The sequence below is a fragment of the Python bivittatus genome, unplaced genomic scaffold (genome assembly GCF_059951505.1).
Source record: "Python bivittatus isolate LINGU-HERP-01145 unplaced genomic scaffold, Pbiv_v1 ctg000340_np1212, whole genome shotgun sequence".
In the NCBI taxonomy this organism is placed as follows: Eukaryota; Metazoa; Chordata; class Lepidosauria; order Squamata; family Pythonidae; genus Python; species Python bivittatus.
The window spans coordinates 14,261,276-14,284,344 of record NW_028277056.1 but is presented as its reverse complement, the minus strand read 5'-3'; the positions used below and the strand labels follow the sequence as shown (position 1 = coordinate 14,284,344).

The following is a 23,069-nucleotide window of genomic DNA, read 5'->3' as shown; positions in this document are numbered from 1 at the left end:
AGTGTTTTCGTATAAAAATTGTCAATATTAAATGAATGGCAAAGATTATCCCTGGCTACTGTGATGACCTTTAGTACAAAATTAGTGAGAGATATGAGCACTATCTGTCCATGCATACCTTCAGGAATACAGGAACAGGAAAAACTTACACACAAATCTACTTCCTCTCCCTGTGACAGAATGAGAAAAGCTCAATATAGCCATTCAGAAAGAAAAACATAGAGTGTAATGGTTTTCATGTGGAACGACCCTGGGAGAACCACATTCAAATCCATGCTTAGCAACGAAACTCATTGAGAAGCTGGGGAAGAATCATTCCTTGCTTAGACGAATTTACTTCTGGAGCTATTTGAAAGAGAAAAGAGGTAAGGGAAGAACCAAGAGCCATTTTAGAAGGGGAACAGTTGAGTTCCACACATGGAAGGAAGTTCACCCAAACTATGTTTCAGTCTTTGAAGTGACCAGATGGAACGATCCTTTTCACTAATCAGTTAAAATATAATTCCCAAAATTATTTTGCTTGTTGGGGTTTTCTCATTCATTTCCAGTTACTAGGTCTTTGAGAAAAATGTGTGTGTGTGTGTGTGTGTTTGTGTGTATGCATGTATGCATGCATGCTAGAATGAGAAGAAAAGATTGGCCTTAAATTTACATTCTCCCTACCTCTAAATGTCGGATCATAAAAAGTCTTAAAATAATCATGTATGCTATCTTGAACTTCTTGAAGGAAAGTTAGAAGAAACATGTGAAGAATGAAGGAAAGAAAGCAATATCCTTGTGTGTGCTGAACATCTTTTTCCTCTTTCCTGCAATGTTCTTATAACTATAGTATTTAAATGCTGTCTCTAAACCAGTGTTGTCCAAACCTGGCCACTTTAAGATGAGTGGACTTCATGCTGGCTGGGGAATTCTGGGAGTTGAAGTCCACTTATCTTAAAGTGGCCAAGTTTGGACAACACTGCTCTAAACACTGTCAAGAGTTAATGCCTACATTCATTGGGCTTCTGCCCAAAAGGAGTGCAGTGAAGAATAGTGGAAGCTAAAATGCTGAAGTGCCTGACTTAGTGGTCCTGTGGAACATAAAGCTATAGGCAAAACCTCTTCCAGATTCAGTGTCCAGAATTGCTTAGCTCAGACAGAATTGTAGAACAATGAGATCAAATGTCATGGTTAGAATTACAGCTTATCTTGACATCCTTTGGGATCTGAACAGCTTTGAATTCTACTGATCTATGTATTAATATTCCAGACCACTCTGTCTATACTTGGAATATTCTGGTGCATCTAATAAAAAGAATTCTGTAAATAATGAAATTATGCAAATACAAGCAGACCTGATTTTTTATGGTTTGGTCTGGCAGAAGCAGAATGTAGGTTTAAGTATCTTCCTCTGGTCCATAATAATGTGTTCTTCCAATCCTTGAGTTAGCAGAAAAATCTGTTGATGTACATTGTGCTGCCCTTATAGCCAAGCCTTAATAATGTAATAATAATTAGTAATGAAGTTGGCAACTGCTATGGGACAAGTTTTAATAGAGGATAATTTAAGGTCAGGTAAAACAACATCCACAGATGCCCAAGTGTTGCCCTTAACATATGGTGGGCATATTTAGCTGATGAATTTGGGAGGTGCGATCCTGGATATTTAAAGTAAATCAGATCTAATCAAAATGATTTAAGGTTATTTCAGGGGGTACAGCTTGAGCTTGACTGTTTCTGGATGAAATCCATTGTACTGATCTGGCATCAGAGTTTGAAAAGTGGAATAATAAGTTTTGTTCAGTTTGTTTGTTTGTTTCAATATACAAAGTGATCTGATGAAAGTTCCAGTGATCTGACAGGTGAAAAATCAAGTTAAGTAAAATTCTCCCAGATGGCAGGAGTTCCTCTGAGGTCAGATTAAATTATTATATTCAAGCATAGCATTATTTGTTGAGAGCAATGGCTAATGCTAGCTACACAAAGCCAACATAACAAGCAAGTCAATATATTCCTTCGCAAAATTATTACTAGTGAATAGAACACACACTTTTAAAAAAGGAAAGAGCCAAAACCAAAAATCCAATAGAACAGAACATATGAAACTCCAAAAAGGGTGATCCCAAACAATTAGTATTATTTCCATGGCAGAAAGAGAATTTAAAATTTCTGATTTCAAGGCAGATGATGCTCCATCTCTCTCAGATGACTGAAAATGCTTTGTAAGATGGCCAGCAGCTCTGCCATTTACATAAAGAAGCCAAAAATCCTACTGACGCCTCTGAGATCTTGGAACGACATCTCTGGATCCCGCCAATTGTATTTATGCTTTTTATCTCATCCCGCATCAAAATCTCGAGAAAGATTAAAATATCAGTAGGGAACCAAATCAGCAGATGTCCACTAAAGCCAGTAAACAAATTAACTGTAAAACTAAACTGCAAAATCCTCAATGAGCAACACAGACATTAAAAGTATAGTGGTCCAAATAAATAAGATAGGGACCACATGCCATTCCATAGAAGAGACTGCCATTAAAAAACCAACACTTTCAGATTTAATTGACTACGAATCTTCATAAGGGCCAGGAACCACACTGTATACATGGACACCATCACCTCCACCACCTCCACCACCACCACCACCAATATAGTCTATCATCAAACATTTCCAAATACATGTAAAATTAATGAGATAAGAGAATAGGTTGCCTGAAATGGATCAGTAAAGAAAGCATAGAAAATAGAGATTAGATCAGAGAATTATTCATGGGGTGTGCATTGCTTTGGATTCAAAGACAAAAAGATGCTTGGATAATGGACTTCATAAAGCAGCTGTGCCTTTTCTTCAGATTCTGCAGGTGCACAATCCTGGGACAATATGTATTTGGTTTAAGAAGCTGCAGACAGGTGATAAACGTGCATGTGCTCCAAAACACATTTTTTTGTCTTTGAGTCTGAAACATTGAACAAGTCTAGTAGTCAGTTTCCTTGGCTTATGGTGACTGCATAGCCAAAATATTTTTTCTCATAACGCATAAACTTAAATATTGGAAACCCAAAGGGTCTGTTATGTAGGCTGGTGTTCTTTTACCCTGAAATGTTGCAACCTACCAAAACAGATTTTCCTTCAGCACAGATGGTAACATGGAATGGAGCCCTCTGCTCATCTCTGTTGTTCTCAGCTAGAAAAGTTAATTAAAAAGAAATCTCCAAACTTAAAGGAAATAGCATTATATTATATTAGCACTAGCTTGTGCTTGAGCACATTTAAAATAGGAACATTGCATTAAAAAGCTGCATATTTGGGAAACATTAAATAATGCCCTCAAATGAAGCTTGACTCTTGGTGACTTCAGGGATACGTCATTTTCTTGGTAGAAATGGAGAAGCAGCTTCATATAAAAAGTATGAACTACATGGATTTTTTAAAAGGTGAAAAAACCTGTCTGAGAGCAGCTGTAGGATTTTGGGATGGGATGTTGTATTTTTTAATGTAAAAATGGAGAGACTGGATGCTGAGAAATGAGAAGAAACAACAGTATATGAGAAAATACTGACTGCCATATGGATTATACCGTGGAGTTACACTCCCTACTCTGGAACAGAATAGAGTGGTTTGCCCTCCCTTTTATTGGCTGTCTGATAGCTCCACCTCATTAGGTCACCAATCAGGACGGAATACTATCTTCACTGAGAGTTTGCAGTTGATTCTACCTAGTATCAATACCATTCCACACCAGCCTCTGAGAGGGAGTGCAAAGTTAGATTGAGTTCTTCTAGAGCTTATTTCAAATTCTATGTCCCACTCATATAGTAGCTGAATTTTTCTCAATACAGCTTTTCATTTTTCATGGTTTCCGTTTCTCTTAGTATGTGCTTAAAACAGCAGTGTAAGAGTGTTGTTCTTACCTGAAAGGTAGTTAGTGAGTGACAGAAACACTATGAATCTCCATGATGATGGCATGGCGTGGCTTCAAAGGTCCTCAGCCCCCGTTTGGGCGGTTGTTAACAGCAGTGAGGTTCCTTCATTAAAAACCCAGCCTGTTGAAATAATACACAGGTGATAAATCTCTCTCACTTGCTTACTTGTTCTTGTTCTCTCTCTCTTTCTCTCTCTCTCTCCCTCTCCCTCTTTCTCTGTTTCCCTCCACATTTCTGTCTACCCCAACTTATATTAAACAAAATGAAGGTGGGGTTATTTTGAGTTTCTTCCTCATTCTTCCTTCTATCATTGGATTCTGTAATTTCTTGTGGAAATCCCTTCTTAATAGCTCATTCCTTCCTACCACTCTTGATGGTTCTATCATACTTTCCCCAGGGTTAGCTGTAAATTCACGTACATTTACACACATTTGCACCAACCTAGACCCCCATCCCCTTGTCAAGGCTTGCTCAGTTGGGTAAGATCAAGGAAGTAAGAGCTAGTAGCCCTATGAACTGAAACAGTGCAGCCATTCAGTTGATTAGAAATGCAGCAGTATGCATTTTTCAGAGTTACTTCAAAAGGATCCGTCATCTGAACCCAAGGGCTGCCTTGTTGAAGATCTGTACAGCCCTATTACAAGTACAAAGTATACTTTGCTGCATGTGTAAACCTATGCTGAATTTTATGAAAATAATTCTGATCTCCTCAGAAATTCAGACAGGTACATTGCCTCTGGCCAAACTCTGCAAATTCACTTTGAATGTAGCTTGATGTCAACTTCAGTGGTTTTTTCCAAACATGGCTGTCTATCAAACCCTCAGATGAAGTCCACACATCATGTAGTCTCCAGTACTGACAAACAGAGGACTGTATTTCATCCAGGCAACCTTAGCTGGGACTATGGACAGAGTATTTATGGGGAATGTCAGCTACTGTGAAGCAGAAACCTGGAATGCAAGTAACTTCACACATACTGTGCTTGTAGTTCATCTATCTCTTCAGAGAGTTACCTTCTCAGTGAAATATGCCTGTCAGTTGCCTTTGTTCTTCCAGTTCTGTGATAATCAGTGTTTTAGTCTGTTTCTAGGACTTACAAGTTATCTCTTATGTGAATATGGTGATGACCAAGCTGCTGGAAAATGTATGTTCTATGAATATTTAACTTTATGTAGTTATTTCTTCTCCCATCCCACTTATTCAGCAATAGGATAATAGCATAGAAATTACATATTAACGTTCTGGAAATTATATATTAACATTCTGAGGTTATCATTAAGAAGAAAAATTATTTCAGACAACACAGAAGCTGAAGGATGTGTGACAATCGGAGCCAAATGGCTTACCCTGCCAAGGAAAATCCTCTATTTGAAAGGGATTTCAAGTCCAATTTAAGGGAGGGGGGAGAATCTAGGGTGGGGAAACAAAAGCCTTGAAGATGACCAAAAACACTGAGCATCTGAACAGCACAGAGCCAATCTGGTGAGATTCTTTTTAAAGATTATGGTGAAATATATTGCTATATTGTTTGCTTGTTTTGACAAATATATAATGAATTCTAAGTCTGTATAAATGAACATGTAAAGGAACAAATACATATAATAGAACAGATTCACATTAAACTTTGTATTTTTGCAACTATATCTATAAATGAGTGAGTTGTATATGTGTGCCTTTGAGTCTGTGTTGACTCCTGGCAACTACCTAGACAAGTCCCTGCAGTTTTATGGGCAAGATTTCAGAAGTGGGTTGTCATTGCCTTTTTCCTAGGGCTGAGAGAGGATGACTGGCCCAAGGTCACCCAGCTGCCTTTACGCCTAAGTTGGGACTAGAACTCATGGTCTCCTGCTTTCTAGCCCAGTGCCTTAACCACTACTCCAAACTGGGCAGATATATGTCATTTTCTTTTCCCACCTATTTCCAATATTGCATTTATTGGCAACTTTCCATGCTATAAAATGTTTAAAATGAAATGACCTTAAAAAGGGTCAAAGTAACATAAAGGGCCATGTTTAATCACTGACCTTATTCATCAGCAATTGATATGAATTCCATAGCAATATTTTCATATAAAAATATATAGAACTTCATCGCTCTTCCTCTTTACATAAAAGTAATATGCAATAGCAATCTCTCCATAGGAAATAATATATAAGCTGCACCCATTCCCTTGGCACAAAAATCTCTCAGTTTTTCTGCCCCATCATAATCACTATTATTATTGCAAACTATGACACATTCTGCTTCAAAGCAAAACAACTATGGAAAAAGAGAGATTTGATGGCACCAACTTTGAGAATCCCTGTACTTTATCCCCTTGTAAAGGTTTAGCTTGACTGAAAATTCCATTCTATTCCAGTTAAAAACAACTAAAAAATATAACAATTTACCTTTTCCAGATAAGAGAAGAAGAAAGCTATACTTCCCCCCCCCCCATTTTTTCCAAATTTCACTCCTGAGCTGGACTGAAGTCCCAGTCCTACTTATCCAGACTGCATAAGTATTGTGAACTGGACCCAAACAAAATTAGATGGTTGGAAGATCATGCATTATGGTACCTGTCAACAATTGTGATAAAATGAAAATGCATTCAGTAAAACAAGTGAATCATCCAAGATCTAATTCCATTTTGGAATCTAAGATTGGAGGGTAGCAAGATTCATTGCAAATCTGTGATTCAAAATTGAAGGCAATAAGATTTTATTCAAATCAATTCAAGAGTCAATTTGATAAAAGATCCCACTATACTGTAGGTTAGAGTGGGAAAGTATTAAAGGGCCTGCAGCTGTTTCCATTTTGGAAGAATGGGATAAATTTAGGATGATAGTAGACTGTCTAAAAGATAGTAAGACTGCAAAATTTTAGCTGGATAGCTTCAAGAATTTCACCTCAATACATTTTTGAAATATTCTCCCTGTAACTCTTTGGAGAGACAGTTAGCATGGATGAGAAAAAAAATAGCACAGCAACCTTCCAGTTGTCCACAAAAGTTCCTCAGGATAAATTGTACTAAATCAACGCACGTGGCATCCTTCTACAATTTAAAATAAAAACCTTTAAATATTGTTTAAAAACTAAGGTTTTACTCAAAATCAGAGCATTTATTACCCTCTTTTTGCTTGCTTTTCTGGAGTGGCAAACTTACTCACATGGCTAAATTTCAAGAATACCCTCTTTTGGGAATGACTGATTGATTGACTATGTGCCATCAAGTTGGGGTTGACTCTTTGTGATGAGATAGATTTTCTCCATGGCGATCTGTCCCTACCCTGGCCCTTCAGGACTTTCAATAGTGCATTCAACACCACTGTAACTGAGTCCACCCGCCCTTGCTCCTGTTCATCCTCTTTTTTTTCCTTCCACCTTTCTCAGCATTACAGCCTTCTCCAGAGAGCTGGATATTTGCATAATGTGTCCAACGTAGGATAATTTGAGCCTGGTCATTTGCACCTCGAGTGAGAACAATGTTTTGATTTGTTTGGTGATCCATTTGTTTGTTTACTTTGTTGCCATGGTATTCTCAGGAGTCTTCTCCAACACCAAACTTCAAAAGCATCAACACTCTTTCTATCCTGCTTCTTCAAAGTCCAACTTTCACTTCCATAGAGCATCACAGGAAATACAATGCCTTGCATGATTCTGATCTTTGTAAGTATAGACACAGCATGGCATCTGAATATCTTTTCTAAAGACTTCATGGCTGCTCTACAAAGCACTAGTCCGCATTGTATACTTGACTGCTTGTCCTTTACTGTTGATGGATGATCCTAAAAATCAGGAGTTATCTACCACTTCAGTATGTTCATTGTCAGTTCAAAGCCTGGCTGATCTACATATTGTCATTAGTTTGGCCTCCTTTATATTTAATTTTACTCCCATTTTTTTTACTGTGCTCCTTGACTTTTATTCCTAGACTTTGCAGATTCTTTGCATTTTCAACTACTAGAGTAGTATGACCAGCAGAGTGCAGGTTATCGAAGTTTCTTTCTCCAATTTTAAAACTACACTCATTCTTCTTCCAAACCAGCTTCCCTTCATATATATAGATTGAATACATAAGGAAAGAGTATAAAACCTTGTCACACTCCTTTGCCACCCTGGAGCCAGTCAGTTTCACCATGTTCTGTATGTATTGTGGCTTCTTGATCTGTATACAGTTTTTGCATGAAAGCAATGAAATGTTCTGGGATTCCCATTTTTCTAAGGACATCCCATAGCCTGACTTTATCTACATAATCAAGGGCCTTTCTATAAGCAATGAAGCACACACTGACTCCTTTTTGGTATTCTTTGACTTTCTCAATTATCCAGCGTGCATCAGCAATAATGTTTCTTATTCCTTAGCTTTTTCTAAAACCAGCTTGAACATCTGGCATCTCTTTTTCCATGCAGAGCTCTAATCTGCGTTGGATGATCCTATTATATGCTATTTGCACAACAACTTCTTTTAAAAGCGAAACTCTGTTATCGTTATGGCATACATTATGATACAAAGTAGTTTGTAGTATATGAAATAGTCTAACGACAAGCACACTAAGACCCACTCATGCAGTTAATAAACCTGTGCCTCTCTCTGCTCCAAATGAACCTGCCTAAATAAATTGGAATGGAGGAGTAAGAAACACAGCACCCCCCCCCCCCAGTATTCTGACTGGCAGGAGAAGTGAAGGTAATAAAATGCATTGGTCTGCTGGTCATCTCAATATCAGAGACCCAATATACCAGTTAACCATCTCCCCTTCTCAGTTTGTGCATATATTGCTCAAGATTCTCCAAATCCAGGAAGTCCACCAAATCTCTGAATCATCTCTTAAGTTTCAGTTTGAGCCTTTCCTTCAAAGCAGTAATTCAAATATTTGATTAGAATCACTCATCTTGAGCTTTGCACAATGCTGTTATCAGTACTAAAAGCACTACAAGCATAAGTATTGGGGGGAAAAACGAACTTTACCTCTACAAAAACTACTATTCATTTGCCATTATTAAATGGATCTAACTTTTTTTTTTTTTTAACTGAGAAGACCAATCATGATAAAACAAAGTCACCAACACTACTATTTGCCACTTTTCCCCCTTAGTTCTTAATTTGTAAGTGTTTCTCAGCTTTGGGGGGCGGGGGGAAGAACAGCACAGGTGCTGCAATTTTGTGACAATCTCTTGGGAAACGTCCAACTTCTTAGTACCAAAATTATATCTCTCACTTAGATATCACTATGTTCTTTTAAAAGTATGGCTGTAAACATGTTCATTTTGCATTGTATAAACATTTAAAATTAGGCATATCCATTCTGCCACCTCTCCCATTATCTTTTCTCCTCTTGGCATCTCCCCACAATTCCAAAATTCTTGCCAATGCTACAATAGAGGTTCTGCCTCGCCACCTGCTCTTGAAAACTCTTCTTTTCACATTTTTCCTGGCTTCCCCACATATTTTCTAAGTAGGATTCATTCATAGAACGCATGTACGGGACAGTGCATAAAGAGATTACTGTGAGCAGCACATTGCCCTATTTTTTTTATCAGTCCTATTGCATTTGACAAGAAAATTAAACTTGTTTGCTAGTGTTCTTATATCTCATGAACAATTTATCTTGCAACACACATAAAAAGGGGACAGAACGTTGACTGTATGGTTGTGTCCGCCATCTTAACTTGTTTGACCCTCTCCCTATGAACACCCCAGATGAAGGCCATGCATTCAGAGTTCAGAAGGTTGAACAAGGGGATCAGAATGAACAATGAATGAACTGAAAGACAGGAGTGCCAATAAAAGATAGGGAGTAAGTGAGGCCAGAGATGATTGACAGCAAAGGTGTAGTGAGAGAAGGAAGGAAGGAAGATCCAAAGAGTTAAGATCAATCAATCTGTCTGCAATGATGAAAATAAAAAGAGTCTAAATGCAAGTGAGGCTGGTCAAATAAAACAGGAGAAGCAGTAAATAACAGTAGCTGAAGACTAAATAAAAGAAAAGAGACTTACAGTAAGATCTGGATGAAACAGAGGACAAAAATATTATTACACTATTGATAAGGAAAAATTAAGCAGGCAAAGGAGGTTTTGAGGACTGGAGTCTGTAGCTGAAGGAGTAGAAGGAATGTCCAGAAGGGTATTCTACAAATGTAACGTCTCTGCCAGAAAAGAAACCTCTTAGAAGTCTAAAGTAGGACAGTCCACAAATAATGTTACTACTTTATCTGTCATTTAGATAGACTGAAATGTGTGTAAGCGTTAGGAAGTTATGAATAGATGTCAATAAACATATGCTTAAACAAGAGTAAAATATTCTCATCGGCGGGTTGTATAGCAAATGCTTTTCTTTCTCCACTCTACAAGGCTTTTATCTGCACATTCTCACAGAGGCTGCACAATTAATTGTATTTCCATCCGTGCCAAAAATACTAATTTGCAAAATATTTCCAATTTACCACTTAGACTAGTTTGGGAGTTATGCTTGTCATTCACGCATGTGGAGATTATATAATATTTTTAGCTGAACAGCATCTTTGTTTCAGGAGTATCAAAAGTAGGAATGAAGTTTTACATATACATCCAAAGCATCGTATTTTAAACCACATTTGTTTGGGGCAGGCTCATTGGCCTGACTGATACAAGCAAAAAGTTAGGCTATCCCAAGGGTATTTATAGATTTCATTCACATCTTAATGGGATGTGAATAAACTCTAAAGCCTTTGTTAAAACAATAGATAGCTTCTCTTTTATACTTTTTTGATCCAATTTTTATTCTTATCACTTATCACACGCTGGTGTTTGTACCTTTTCAGAATCAATCCTTTTTGATAAAGTGAAGATAATGTTTGCCTGCCAGTCCTGAAAAAATATAGACATCTGAAACTCAGATGCAGCAAATATTTGGAGATAGAGTCTGCGAGCTGGAAATGTTACCCCCCCCCCCTTCATTTCATCGGTGTTCTAAAAAGGCAAATTTCTCTTGACCAATTTGTTTGCTTTTCCAAACCGCTAATCCCAAACCTTTCCTTTCCAGTCAGACCCTCTGAAAACCCTGGGGGAAGAATGTTCATATGAACTTTTACATGACATACACACACACACACACACACACACACACACACACGTATATATATATATATATATATATATATATATAGAGAGAGAGAGAGAGAGAGAGAGAGAGAGAGAGAATGAGAATGGGGGGGGGGAGAGAGAGAGGATGTACAGTATCTTAGCTGTTCCTAGCACTGCAACATTCTTCGGATGTTGTTCCTGGGATATCTATCTATCATCTATCGATCTATCTATCTATCTATCTATCTATCTATCTATCTATCTATCTATCATCTATCCATCCATCCATCCATCCATCCATCCATCCATCCATCCATCCATCCATCCCAGGAACATCAGAGCTCTCTGTCCAGAAGAGTGCAGTGCTAGGAACAGCTAAGATACTTTGCAGAACCCTCAAACTCCCAGGGCTCTGGTAGAGGACCCAAAATTAAGGAAGACATGTACCACCCCTAGGGGTGAGAGGGGAATTTTTTATATAATTTTATTGAAAATTTTAAACACAAGAATAATTTTCTTGAAAATTTCAAATAGAAGAATAAGACTAATATAAACTAAAATGGAGTGAAAAATAAAAGAGAAAAAGGAAAAAAAATGAAAGAAAAAACTAAAAGTGCAAAAAGAAAAACAGTAGCAGAAAAATAGAAAAGAAAGGAAAAAGATATAAAGTGGCTTCCAATCTTTACAGCAGTTATAAGTACAATTATAAATTGACCTCTCTCTAAAGTTAAATCATGGCACTCTTCTTTCTATAATCTCTCCTATCTAATCATCAAAACTGTAAATCATTAGTTTATTTTTTTTCTTTTTTATGCAAAAAGTCCATAAGAGGTTTCCAGTCACCAATACATTCAGATATTGTCTTTTATCTAATCAGACAAGTCAGTTTGGCCATTTCAGCATGTTCTGTCATCTTCACCAACCATTCCTCTGCAGTTATGTTATATAAAAACAATGTTCCATGTCTTTTTTCCAACTGCTTATCTATCAGTCACAAGAGGAAAAGTTCTCATTTCAGTTGGATGTTGATCTTTAAAATCCTCTGAATCACCGTATGTATTTGAACCCAAAATAAATTTTACATCCTATATCAATGTGATTTTTCTTCTGCACTATTTTGTATCTATTAAGGTCAAAAGCCCAGAAAACAAGGGGAGTACATGGGAAACCAACAGTATGGAAATAACTTAAGAGTTATGGCCTTGAATATATTGAATGATCCATCTGATCTGGGGTTACCAAATGTAACTGCAAAACTCCAGAGAACCACTAAATATGCTTAGGTTTTCTTGAGCAAACCATAGATACAAAGACTTAGATTCTCCCCTCTCTCTCTCACACACAGACAATTATACAAAAATAACGTGTTAGTTATCCTACTCTTTACATTTAATCTTAATGCTACCTAATGTGTCTATTCCTTACTGCCTATTTTCATCTAGAGTTTTCCTATGGCTCTAAGTTCATCCATTACGTAAAACTACTTTTACCATTTTAAGTCTATCATTTTCTGTCTCTGTGTACTGTATCTATATTTTTCTATTTCTACATTTCTTAGCTCTATATTTTCCTCTCTCAACTATTTTCTAGCTCCCTGAATTTTTCTTATTTCTCCGTGTCTTCAGCTCTTGAAGCCAAATGCAGTCCATTTACACTGAACCCCCTTTTTAATTCCTCTCTACGCCCTGGGAGTACTTCCTCTCTTCCCTCAGCCATCGCAGTCCTTTCTTCTGGAGCTGGTTTGTGAAACTCTATACCTGGACTGCTATGTGCAATAGACTTGCTTTGGCTGCTTCTTTGCAGATGCTGGTTAGTCTCTTCCTGATCTTATAATTGCAGATAATGAACCACACTTTGGATGAGATCTAAGATAATCACCCATTTGCTCATTTTCCTGAAAAGGCTCTGTTTGCAGTTAATGTAAAGTACACAAAATCACTCACTCTCTCAGTGAGAAATACTAAACTCCAAATTAGCCAACCACATTTTAGCCTAATGTGTCATATGAACTCAATCTGTGTAGGTTATTTATGGTTCACTGCATCTTGAGGATAAATAAAATTCGGTTAATTGACTAAGCCATAGTCAACCTATATACTGAATTAAGGGAAGCTGATTGGAAGAAGATGAGTGTGGTTTTAAGATTGGAGGAAGAAACCTCAATAACCAATGCTATGCTGATGATGCTACTCTAATAGCCAAAAATGCAAAGGATCTGCAAGCCCTAGTAATAAAGTCAAGGAGCGCAGTGAAACAATGGGACTAAAATTAAATACAAAGAAGCCCAAACTAATGACAGTAGATACAACAACCAGCCTTAGAATTAACAGTGAAGATATTGAAATGGTGGATAGCCTCACCTTCGTTTTTGTCTTTCTCTCTTTTCTATATCTCTTAACACAAAATATATGATCTGATCCTCAAGGCATATGACGACATAAACATCATAACACCATTTGCCGCCCTCCCCCCCAAAAGACATCCATTGTTTGCCGTACTATTTTTCTGAGTATGGAAGGGAAAATGGTAAGAGAAACTCTGAGTAAATTGAGATCACGTCACACATTTTACAGTAACATGCATAATCAGAATAGAAAAAAATATGCTGATCCCAAGAGCAGCCAGACATCCTTCATATTTTGAATCTTAAATTTCCACATTACTCAGTCCTATTCATGCTTACTCAGCCATGTTAAGTTCAATAAATAGTACTCTTGAGTAGGTGTTTATCTGACTGGAACTTAAGAGTTCAGAGTTTGTGTGAATGTTCTTCTGCACTTAGCCATGATAGCAAGGCATTTCCATTAGAAGATTTATAGCTGTTGCTCAACAGGGAAGCCAACTTCTATTATGAACAAAATATATGAAATGTTTCCTGTTTCCTTCCCACTGTGGTTCTATGAAAGACATTGCCAAAAATGGTATGTTTGCAATTAAGTTTTCTGTATGAAATGGGTTAATGGACCAGCCTCCCATTGAGTTTTTCCAATTAGAGCATAGAAATAGCTATGAGTTCTCGGATTTTACTTCATTTTTCAAATCTTCTCCATTCATTCTATGAAAATGTTTCCAAATGGGTGCATCAAAAGTTAGTATAATTGTGCTTTCTAGTCTCCAGCATACACTACTTCTTCACTTATTCGTTTTTAGTATACAAGACTGAGCATTTCAAGATGCATTAAAATGTAATTTATTGAGAGTCCCAATATGGATGTGCATATTGGGGCTTCCAGATTCTTCCCAAAAGGGCTTGGGACACATGGGAAATATAGGAACAGTCAGAAGCAGCTTCTAGAGCAACTGTGTGAGCCTGGAAAAAGATGCGACTGCTTTAACCTTTTGAAAAAGGAGATTGAAGGACATGTATATACCTAGTGTATATCTGAATGCTACTTGTTCACCTGATATATATGTGTACATTCTCGCACAGTTCTGAAAGAATGAAGTAGGGTGTAATCATCTGACTATTTTCTATGAAGGTGAAATTTATATATACTTCATACTTATATGTATGAAGGTTTCTTTATCACCATTTGTCTGTGTGTGTACCTTCAAGTCAGTGTTGACTCCTGGCAACTGCCTGGAGAAGTGGCTGCAGTTTTCTTGGCAAGATTTTTGGAAGTGGTTTGCCGTTGCCTGCTTCCTAGGGCTGAGAGAGAGAGGGGGGGACTGGCCCAAGGTCCCCCAGCTGGCTTCATGTCTAAGGCAGGACTAGAACTCACAGTCTCCTGGTTTCTAGCCTGGTGCCTTAATTACTACACCAAACTGGGTCTCTTAGGCCCATTTAGCTATTGTCTAACTGAGACAGCTACTGTCACCCACTGGTGTGCATAATGCCTGGTTATAAAGCACATGCTCAGCTAGGGTAGATATCTCCTGCTTTACTGGGAAGTGCTTACTCATGAATACATAAACCTGAAGAATTGCCATTCATCATTAATGCAACTTTTTGGAACATGTTATTAGTGGTCTTCTGGAGGGCCACTGAACAACTGTTAAAAATGTTTCTCTTCTCTGGGTACTTAATTTCCAAGCTGACAAGAGAAAGAGGGAAGCAACTCTTTAACCACATACTCTCCTACCCCATGGGGTGGGAAAAAGAGAACAGCAGCTCATGATCTTCTTCCCTGGTATTTTTCTTCTCCCAGGACTTGGAGGGACAACAAAAGAAGGGAAAGAGAAGCAGGGGGAAGATGCATTTCAGCTGACAGTTCACCAAATCCCACAGAGCTGACTTGTGGGATCAGAGTAACTAAAAAATTACCTACTCTTCTCTTTCTACCCCTCTGAGTTCTAACAGCCTCTGGATCTATTGTTGGATCTGGAATGATGGCAGGAGAAGTGTGAGAGATGGCCTTTTGGTACAAGAAGAGAGCTTGGTTTGAAAGAACAGGAATCTCCTGCTGCTGAGGCAAACCGGCCCTGGAAAACAGTGATGAGGGATTGGAGGGGAGGGGCGTGCAAGGAGCAGCTTCAGATGGCTCATTGGAACTGAGCAGAATCCAGTCCATGACTTCATCATCTCCTGCATCAATGTCCAGTCCGTGTACGTCATCTGCATGGCAAGATTTGTGCTGGAATAAGGAAGAAAACACTACTTCTAAATTGGAATAGCTAGATTCCAATGTACACTACCTCCAAGGTGGGTTGGGGATGAGATAAAGGTGATGTTATAAGAACAAGACCTAAAAAATTGGTTAGAGAGGCATCTTCATGCAGAGGTTAGCAGGGCAAGGAAAAAGCCCAGAGACTTCTTCAAAAATGGCAAGACGTATCAAATGGGTTTCAACCGTCTCTTATTTTGGTCATACTACTGCCAGATTTAAATTCCACGTGAATTATTTTACATAAGAAAATTCATAGTTACTGAAACCAGTTTTACATTATTAATTTGAATTGTTAACAGCTTTCAGAAGATGACCCTTTCTGTTTCAGAAGAGATGAAAATTACTAGTACTTTGGCAAGGAAACATATTAGCAAATTCCATTATTGAATAAAAGCAAAATTATACCAGGAACATTATAAATAACAAGAAGGATTGATTGCTAGCCAAAGGGGAAAACCATTTAGTTAGAATTTTACAAATGGCACCTCTTTTGTTTTTTAAAAAAGTTGTCTATGCTATGATCATCATCATCGTCATCATCATCACCATCATTGTCACCATCAAACAACATCTGCCTATGCCAGGTCCTTGAGAAGGACTTGATAGGCAGACAAAAATACCAAATCCCATCTAAACATCTGGCCGACTGTGCAACCAACAATAAATACAAAGAACAAAGGGGGGCATATAGGAGGAGTAGGAAACACTCTTGTGAGCTTTAAAATACACCAATAAATATGAAAGTAGGAATTCATTCCTACCGATTTTTTCTGCAGATCTTCTAAGCTAGAGGTGGAAAGCAGTAGCATACTACAATCACTACAGGCTAAAATGATTACACCTGTGTGATGACACAAAAATATCCACAATTACATAATTGAATCACAACATCTGATACAAGTAGGCATGTTATGGTCTTTGCATGTTGATATCATCCCATGTTATATATTCTTCCTTGCTCCCTCACAGATGCCCATGGTGTAAAATGTATTGCAGCTTAAAGCCAAAGTCAGAACTGCAGGCATACATGCTTCCTTATACAGGTCTGCCTCATACATACACTCATGTACACACACATACACACGTTTTTCTCCAACACAATTTTGACCATCGGACCTTTCCTTACCCTCCCAGCAAAACAGATATTTCCATTTCAACTGCTGTTGGCTCCCCGTTAGCACTCTTTTCAGCAAAGTTGCAAGGCTTCTCCATCTATTCCAGCAGAAGGGAAACACATGTTTGTGTTTTTACTGCTATTAGTAGTGGAAATACAGAGATTTGGACCTATTAATGGCTTTAGAAGCAAGCTGGCATAGGACTCCAGGGGGCACTTCAAGGCTTTTTAGGAGAGCTGTCAGCCCTTTGAGGTAGGCTAGGTCAAGAACAGGCATAGCAGGGATTCCAGGAATGTTTTTAATTGTAGTAAGAATAACAGGATCTTGAAAGCCTGTCCTAGTTTCTCTTTGTCCCATGTTATACCAAACAAAACCAAGACAGGGTTATTTTGAGTTTCTATCTCATGCTTTTCTTTTTTAAGACTAAATAATCTTTTCCAAAAGTCTTACCTTTAACAACTTGTTCATACCTTCCCCATTCCCAAGGTCAGCTCTACGTTTCTTCACAAAGGCACAGACTATCCACGTCTGCAGTAATTATTATTTATTTTCACTAGACCATTGGGGAATCAGGTTGAAGGCAATTTATCTAGAACAGGGTTTCTCAACCTTGGTGACTCGAAGATGTGTGGACTTCAACTCCCAGAATTCCCCAACCAGCCATACTGGCTGGGGAATTCTAGGAGTTGAAGTCCACACATCTTCAAGTTGCCAAGGTTGAGAAACACAGATCTAGAACTACAGTACTTGAAGCCAAGCTTGCTTCTTCCAATTATAATCATTGCCCCAACCCCATTGCAGAGGCACATCTAGACTTTTTTTCAGTGAGAAGATAGGGATGCTATGCAGCCCCCTGATACTGATTGAATGAGTTAATTGGCTTATAGACCACCTCAACTGCAATAACTGACAAAATTATGAATAATTATGGTTAAAATAACAAACTTAAAAAAACAACAACACCCTAACAATAGGGTGAGAGCCAGTTTGGTGTAATGGTTAAGTTGTGGGAATATAAACTGGAGACAATAAGTCTTTGTCCTCCCTTAAGCATGAACATTGCCTGGGTGATTTTGGACTGGTCACTCTTTCTCAGCCCATCCCATCTCACAGGGTTGTTATGAGAAAAATAAGAGATGGGAGCATTATGTACACAGCCTTGAAATGTACAAAATAAAGGCATGATATACATCTAATAAGAAGAAGAAGAAATAAAAAATCAAGTCAAGGAAATAGCAGAAACAATTCTAAACCATATAAAACATCAGGGAGCAAGATCAAAGCCATTCTGCCCCTGGACCTGCTGAAAAAGCCAGGTCTTCAAGTCTGTAGAAGAACAGAATGAGAGCCATGCAGACATCAGAGACAATGTTGTTGTCCAAGAATACAAGAGGAGCCACAGAGAAAGCCCGTTTCCAGTGCCTTCAGGTGGCACAACTTTACTGATAGGAGCTGGAGCAAGCCAACACTTCTAGAGCTTATGAGATAGATAGAAACAATCAGAGAAAGGCAGTCATAGTCTAAACAGGAGGTGACTACAATGAGTGGCTCCCAGTGCAGGAAAGTTCATAACTGGCACACCAAATGAATTTGTGCAAAGGCTCCCCTAGCCATGGCTGCCAACTGTACATTCAGCAAAAGCCAAAGGGGGACCCCCAAATTACGGACAAGTTCCACTCTAGAAGTGCAAGCCCATCAAGATCTAAAGTTTGATAATATTGTAGCACTCCCAAAGTGGTTGAGCTGAAAATGCACCATGATCCTGGTCCCATCAAGCATCTCAGGAATCAGAGACTTTACTGTCAAACAAGGAGAACAACTGGAGTGCACTGTTGTCTGTATCACTCAGGGGTATCTTTTGTGTTTGATTCAATTTGTTGATACTACAAACTCTTTGAGAAGAGCAAAGAGTTTATGTAGCTGGAGTAGAAATCCCAAGAAGCTCTGGAGGATTGCACAGCTGTTTTGAGAGCCCTTTTGTTTATACTGTTCACATAATTTTTAGTGATCCAAGGAATATGCCAGATTCAATGCAGTGAAAGAAATGACATTCCATCTGTAGGGAAAGTTAAATACCAACAAACATACTGTCAGTTCCAACCTCTTGTTTAGAATAAGAGTGTTCACCTGACATCCTACAGGGCACATCTCAAGATGTCAAATGGACACATCCCCAACTGGGAATATCTTGCAATGTTTTTCTTAAATATGAAGGAAGCTTGATTTCTAATTTCTTCACAGCTTCCCTACTGAACCAACTCTTTCCCACCCTCCTCTGAGCCTCACCTTCCCTTCTTCATCCAACTTAATAACTTAGGTGCTGCTGTAGAGAGAGTGAAAATAAGAATAAACGTAGCCCTTGTTATTTCCCTCCCACAGCTTGGATGTCCAGACATGAATGTCTTAGAGACACAAAATTCTCCCAAAGCTATATACATAGTAAGAATGGCAGTAGCCCAAAGAAATTATATTTATGACATCTTTAGCAGTGCTGAGGGAAGACTAGTTATCTTCATCTGCCTGTCAAGAGAGCTGGAGCTCGATAATCAGGATGCAGATGGAATGAATGAGCATAGAAATACAGGTGAAATAATTGGGAATGAGAAATTATCTGACTATTTCTCAAGAGCAGATCTCTCTGTTAGTGCTGACAATAGCATTGCTACTGAAAAATTCCCATGAGAGGAATTCCTTCATGGTGGTTTTTTTGGGGGGGGTGGGGATTTAATGGTAGCGTGAGAAGCCAGAAAGGAGAGCTCTGGAGAGATAATTATACAATGAAAGAAATTATATTCATACACCTCTGTCCCAGCAACCACATCTTTGTATAAATGTAAAATCACCACACTATACCCATGAGACTTTCTCTGAAATTCCTTTGAAAGAATTTCTAAAGCAAATTCTCTTTTATCCAATTTAATAAGAACTAGTAGGAATGAGGGATGTTCAGAATTCAGGAATTCAGGAACAGAATGCTCTGGAACATTCTGGAATAGATGATTTTGTCTCCAGCCTATGCTGAAGAGCCTCCAGCCTATTCTATTGTGGGGAGGTTTATCATTTTCCAGAACCAGTTCAACATCTTGGACATGATGTTCAAGAGAAGACTTGTTTCATCCAGAACACAATGTCAAAGTTTCTTGAACTGGTTCTAGTCAAGGGAATTTACTTCAACTTCCCTTGAAAAACTTTGAACTTCCCTTAGAATAACATGGTCAAAGGGAGGCTCAGCATAGTTCAGAAGGGGACCAAAACATTCTGGCATGCTCCAGAATATTCCATTCTCAAATTACCAATTTTTGTACATACCTATAGCAAACAATAGAAAAGAACATCTATGCTTAGCCCTATTTTGAAACTTGCATACCTGAAAGAGGGCAGTTGTAGATACTATTTTTAGGCCATCACCCTTAGAATGGAATCTAGTACAGGTAGTCCACAGTTAATGATGGCAACTGGAACCAGAATTTCTATTGCTAACTGATACAGTTGTAAAGCACAACATCATATGACCACACCATTAGCAACAGCAGACTGGCAGTCCCCGGTTACCATAATTAAGTGATGACTCGGCAGGTCATTAAGCAAGGACCTCATGTGATCACAACTTCTGACTTCCTGCTGGGTTCTCTATTGACCTTGCTTATGGGAAGCCAGCAGGGAAGGTCCCATATCATGTTCACATGACCGTGGGACACTGCGACAGTCAGAAATCCAGGCAAGTTGCCGAAAGGACCGTGGGGGCACTGTGCCAGCCAGAACTTTGAAGACTGGTTGTAACTACCATTCATTCAGTGACATCACAAGTTTGAATGGTAGCTGAACGAGTGGTCATTAAATGAGGACCACCAATACACCTTTCTTCTACCACCTGCTACCCTTTGCTATTTATGATTTTCAAGCTAAGAAATCCTTGGATGTCCTAGAAGTTGATTCATTAGGCAAATATTTCTCTTCCTTCATTTCCATCCTGCTGGGTAGCATCCAGCAGGACATTTGGATATATCAATTCACTATGGCATAAGAGGAAGAGACATAAGGACAAAACATTCCAGAATAGATGGCGATGTCGTCAAGTGATCCTTAAAGGAAGAAAATTATGAATGAACTTCCCAGCTCTTGACATTTGAAATTCTTCATTCTTCAGTTTAAGATTTGTAGCTTTCAGTTCCTTCCCTATCCTGCATATCACAAAAGCCCACTTCAACAGCCTTGATCAAACTATACCTAAAATTGCCAGTGCAACACAGGCTGGAATCTGCTCATTGGTTACTGAAAACTCCTCAGTATCTTCTCCACACATTGGAATGAGGTACTGTATTTCTAACTATGCATGAAGAATAAGCTCTCTCTTTCCTTTCATCCCTGTTCAATCTACTAAGGGTAACGAGAATGGATGGGAAGGGTGAAAGCTAGCCCAGGGAGAAGAGGCAGTTACTGCAGCCTTATCCTTCATGAGGAGTGAAAGCCCAAATAAAGTAAAGAACTCCAGATAAATAATCTTCACAACAATAAGCTTGATGGAATTCATGTCATGCCCCCACAGCTGGACAAGATCAAGAATGACTCCAGTAAGATATCTTTAATGCTAGTATTAGGGATAAATGCAAAATCTTAGTAACTGCAAGAAGATTTTCCAACCCTCATTTGTCAGTGACTTCATTAGGGTGAAGACCTTCAGAATGCTTTGATTTTTTTTTCTCCCCCAGAGTACTTGCTACCTGGACTTAGTTGTCATTTATGAAATAAGATACTGACAGATTCCAATTTCATGCTTGTTTATATCTCAATTTCTTCCACTACTCTTCACAGTATCTGACTATTTATAACATGGGAAGACTGAGAAGATGTGAATGAACAGAGGCCAAAAAAACAGCTGTGGCAGTCTGTGTATGATCTAATTGCATAATTAAAGTAGCTAAACAAGAACTGACCAAGTATAGGAAGAAGGCACTATTACTATTAATGAGTAAATGATGGAGGAGGTGGAGTAGGAGGAAAGCGACTCTTCTTCCTAAGCATATTAACATAATGAACCTAGATAATGCAGTAGGACAGCATTCATTGGCTCGGAGCCAGACTTAACCACACTAGACTTAACAAGTTCCAATGACTGCAATGGGTTCATTCTATTTTTTTAACGGAGTTATCAAGGTGATGGAGGACAAGGACGAATAGGTAATGATTTAGATGAAGATAATTAGGAAGAAGAAAAAGATGATGACAATTATGCTACACACTGCTGTATGAATGATAAACTTTTCTGGTTTTTATACCATCAACCTAGATTATTGAACAGATATCATGCAGAGTGCAAAATAAATGTACAACATTCTCAAAATATACTCCATCCATCCTATCTGAAATTTAAAAAAAAAGTGAGAAAGAAAAGAGAGAAATGAAATTTCAGAAAGTAAAAACTAAAGAGTATTTGCTTGGTTGGGACATCATCAATAAGGCAGAGTTAGTTTTGAAAAGGAGATACTTAACAGATTTGCTTCTTCTAACATGGTTACAGTAGCTTAAGTGCTGGCAATTCTGCCTTTAGTGCATTTCCACTTGAATTACTGGAGTAAATTTTTTATAAAAGTGCCGCACTGAAGGATATTAATGATGCAACAAATTGACTGGTGTTCTAAGGATGTATCTATTTATTTTTATAAGTGTGCTTAATTGAACATTTTTCTTAAATTTCTAATTACACCCCTGCTCTAAAACTGATGTCTAGTTGTTTAAAGATGCATTTTCATACTAAATATGTTACATTATTTTTAGTTATACTGAAGACAGTTCACTAAGAAATAATGTCAAGATATGAGGGTGGATTAGAAACCACATTATTAATAGAGGAGGCTGTCTGCATATGAAAAAAGGAAAATAAATAAAGTTCACCGTAAGAAATAAGAGCCTCTTCCATTTCTTTCACAAATCTTATTTTATTAGAACCTAAATGCCAGTCTCATAAAATATACAGTTAGTAGCATGGTCGGATCTGAATTGTATTATCCACTCATTTTGTATCTAACATCCGCAATTTACCTCATCGTTCAAGGTAGGGTAATGTAGCCTAAAACTGTAAACACATTTCTGATGTTATAGTCTTGGCTTGACCTTCAGCCTGCACTGATGCAACAAAGTCTGCCTATGTTTTTAAAGTAATGCTTAGATCCTAAACAAATTTTTAATCAATTGCTAATTATACTAGAGATTAGGACTACACAGGGCAAGCATATTCACCTTGATGAGACGCACACCACTTCAGTGAAGCTCACAAAGGATGTTCTTCTCTTTGGTAAAGTATTTCATGCAATGTGAAGAACCATTTCTGGTGCTTGCCTTTGCTGGAAAGGGGCTTCTGAGCAGGTTCTGATGTTTGCCCTACACAATGGTTTAGAATCAC

At 38.2% G+C, this 23,069-nt stretch overlaps 1 protein-coding gene across 1 annotated transcript in view; it reads right to left on the bottom strand.

The window, feature by feature from the left end:
* CNTN5 (contactin 5) overlaps positions 1-23,069 on the bottom strand; it is a 723,666-nt gene that overhangs the window by 387,878 nt on the left and 312,719 nt on the right. Inside the window, exon 4 of the mRNA XM_088140604.1 lies at positions 3,891-4,022. Within this exon, the coding sequence (XP_087996730.1) occupies positions 3,891-3,945 (55 nt within the window). The 5' untranslated portion in view covers positions 3,946-4,022. The remainder of the gene's footprint in view (positions 1-3,890; positions 4,023-23,069) is intronic.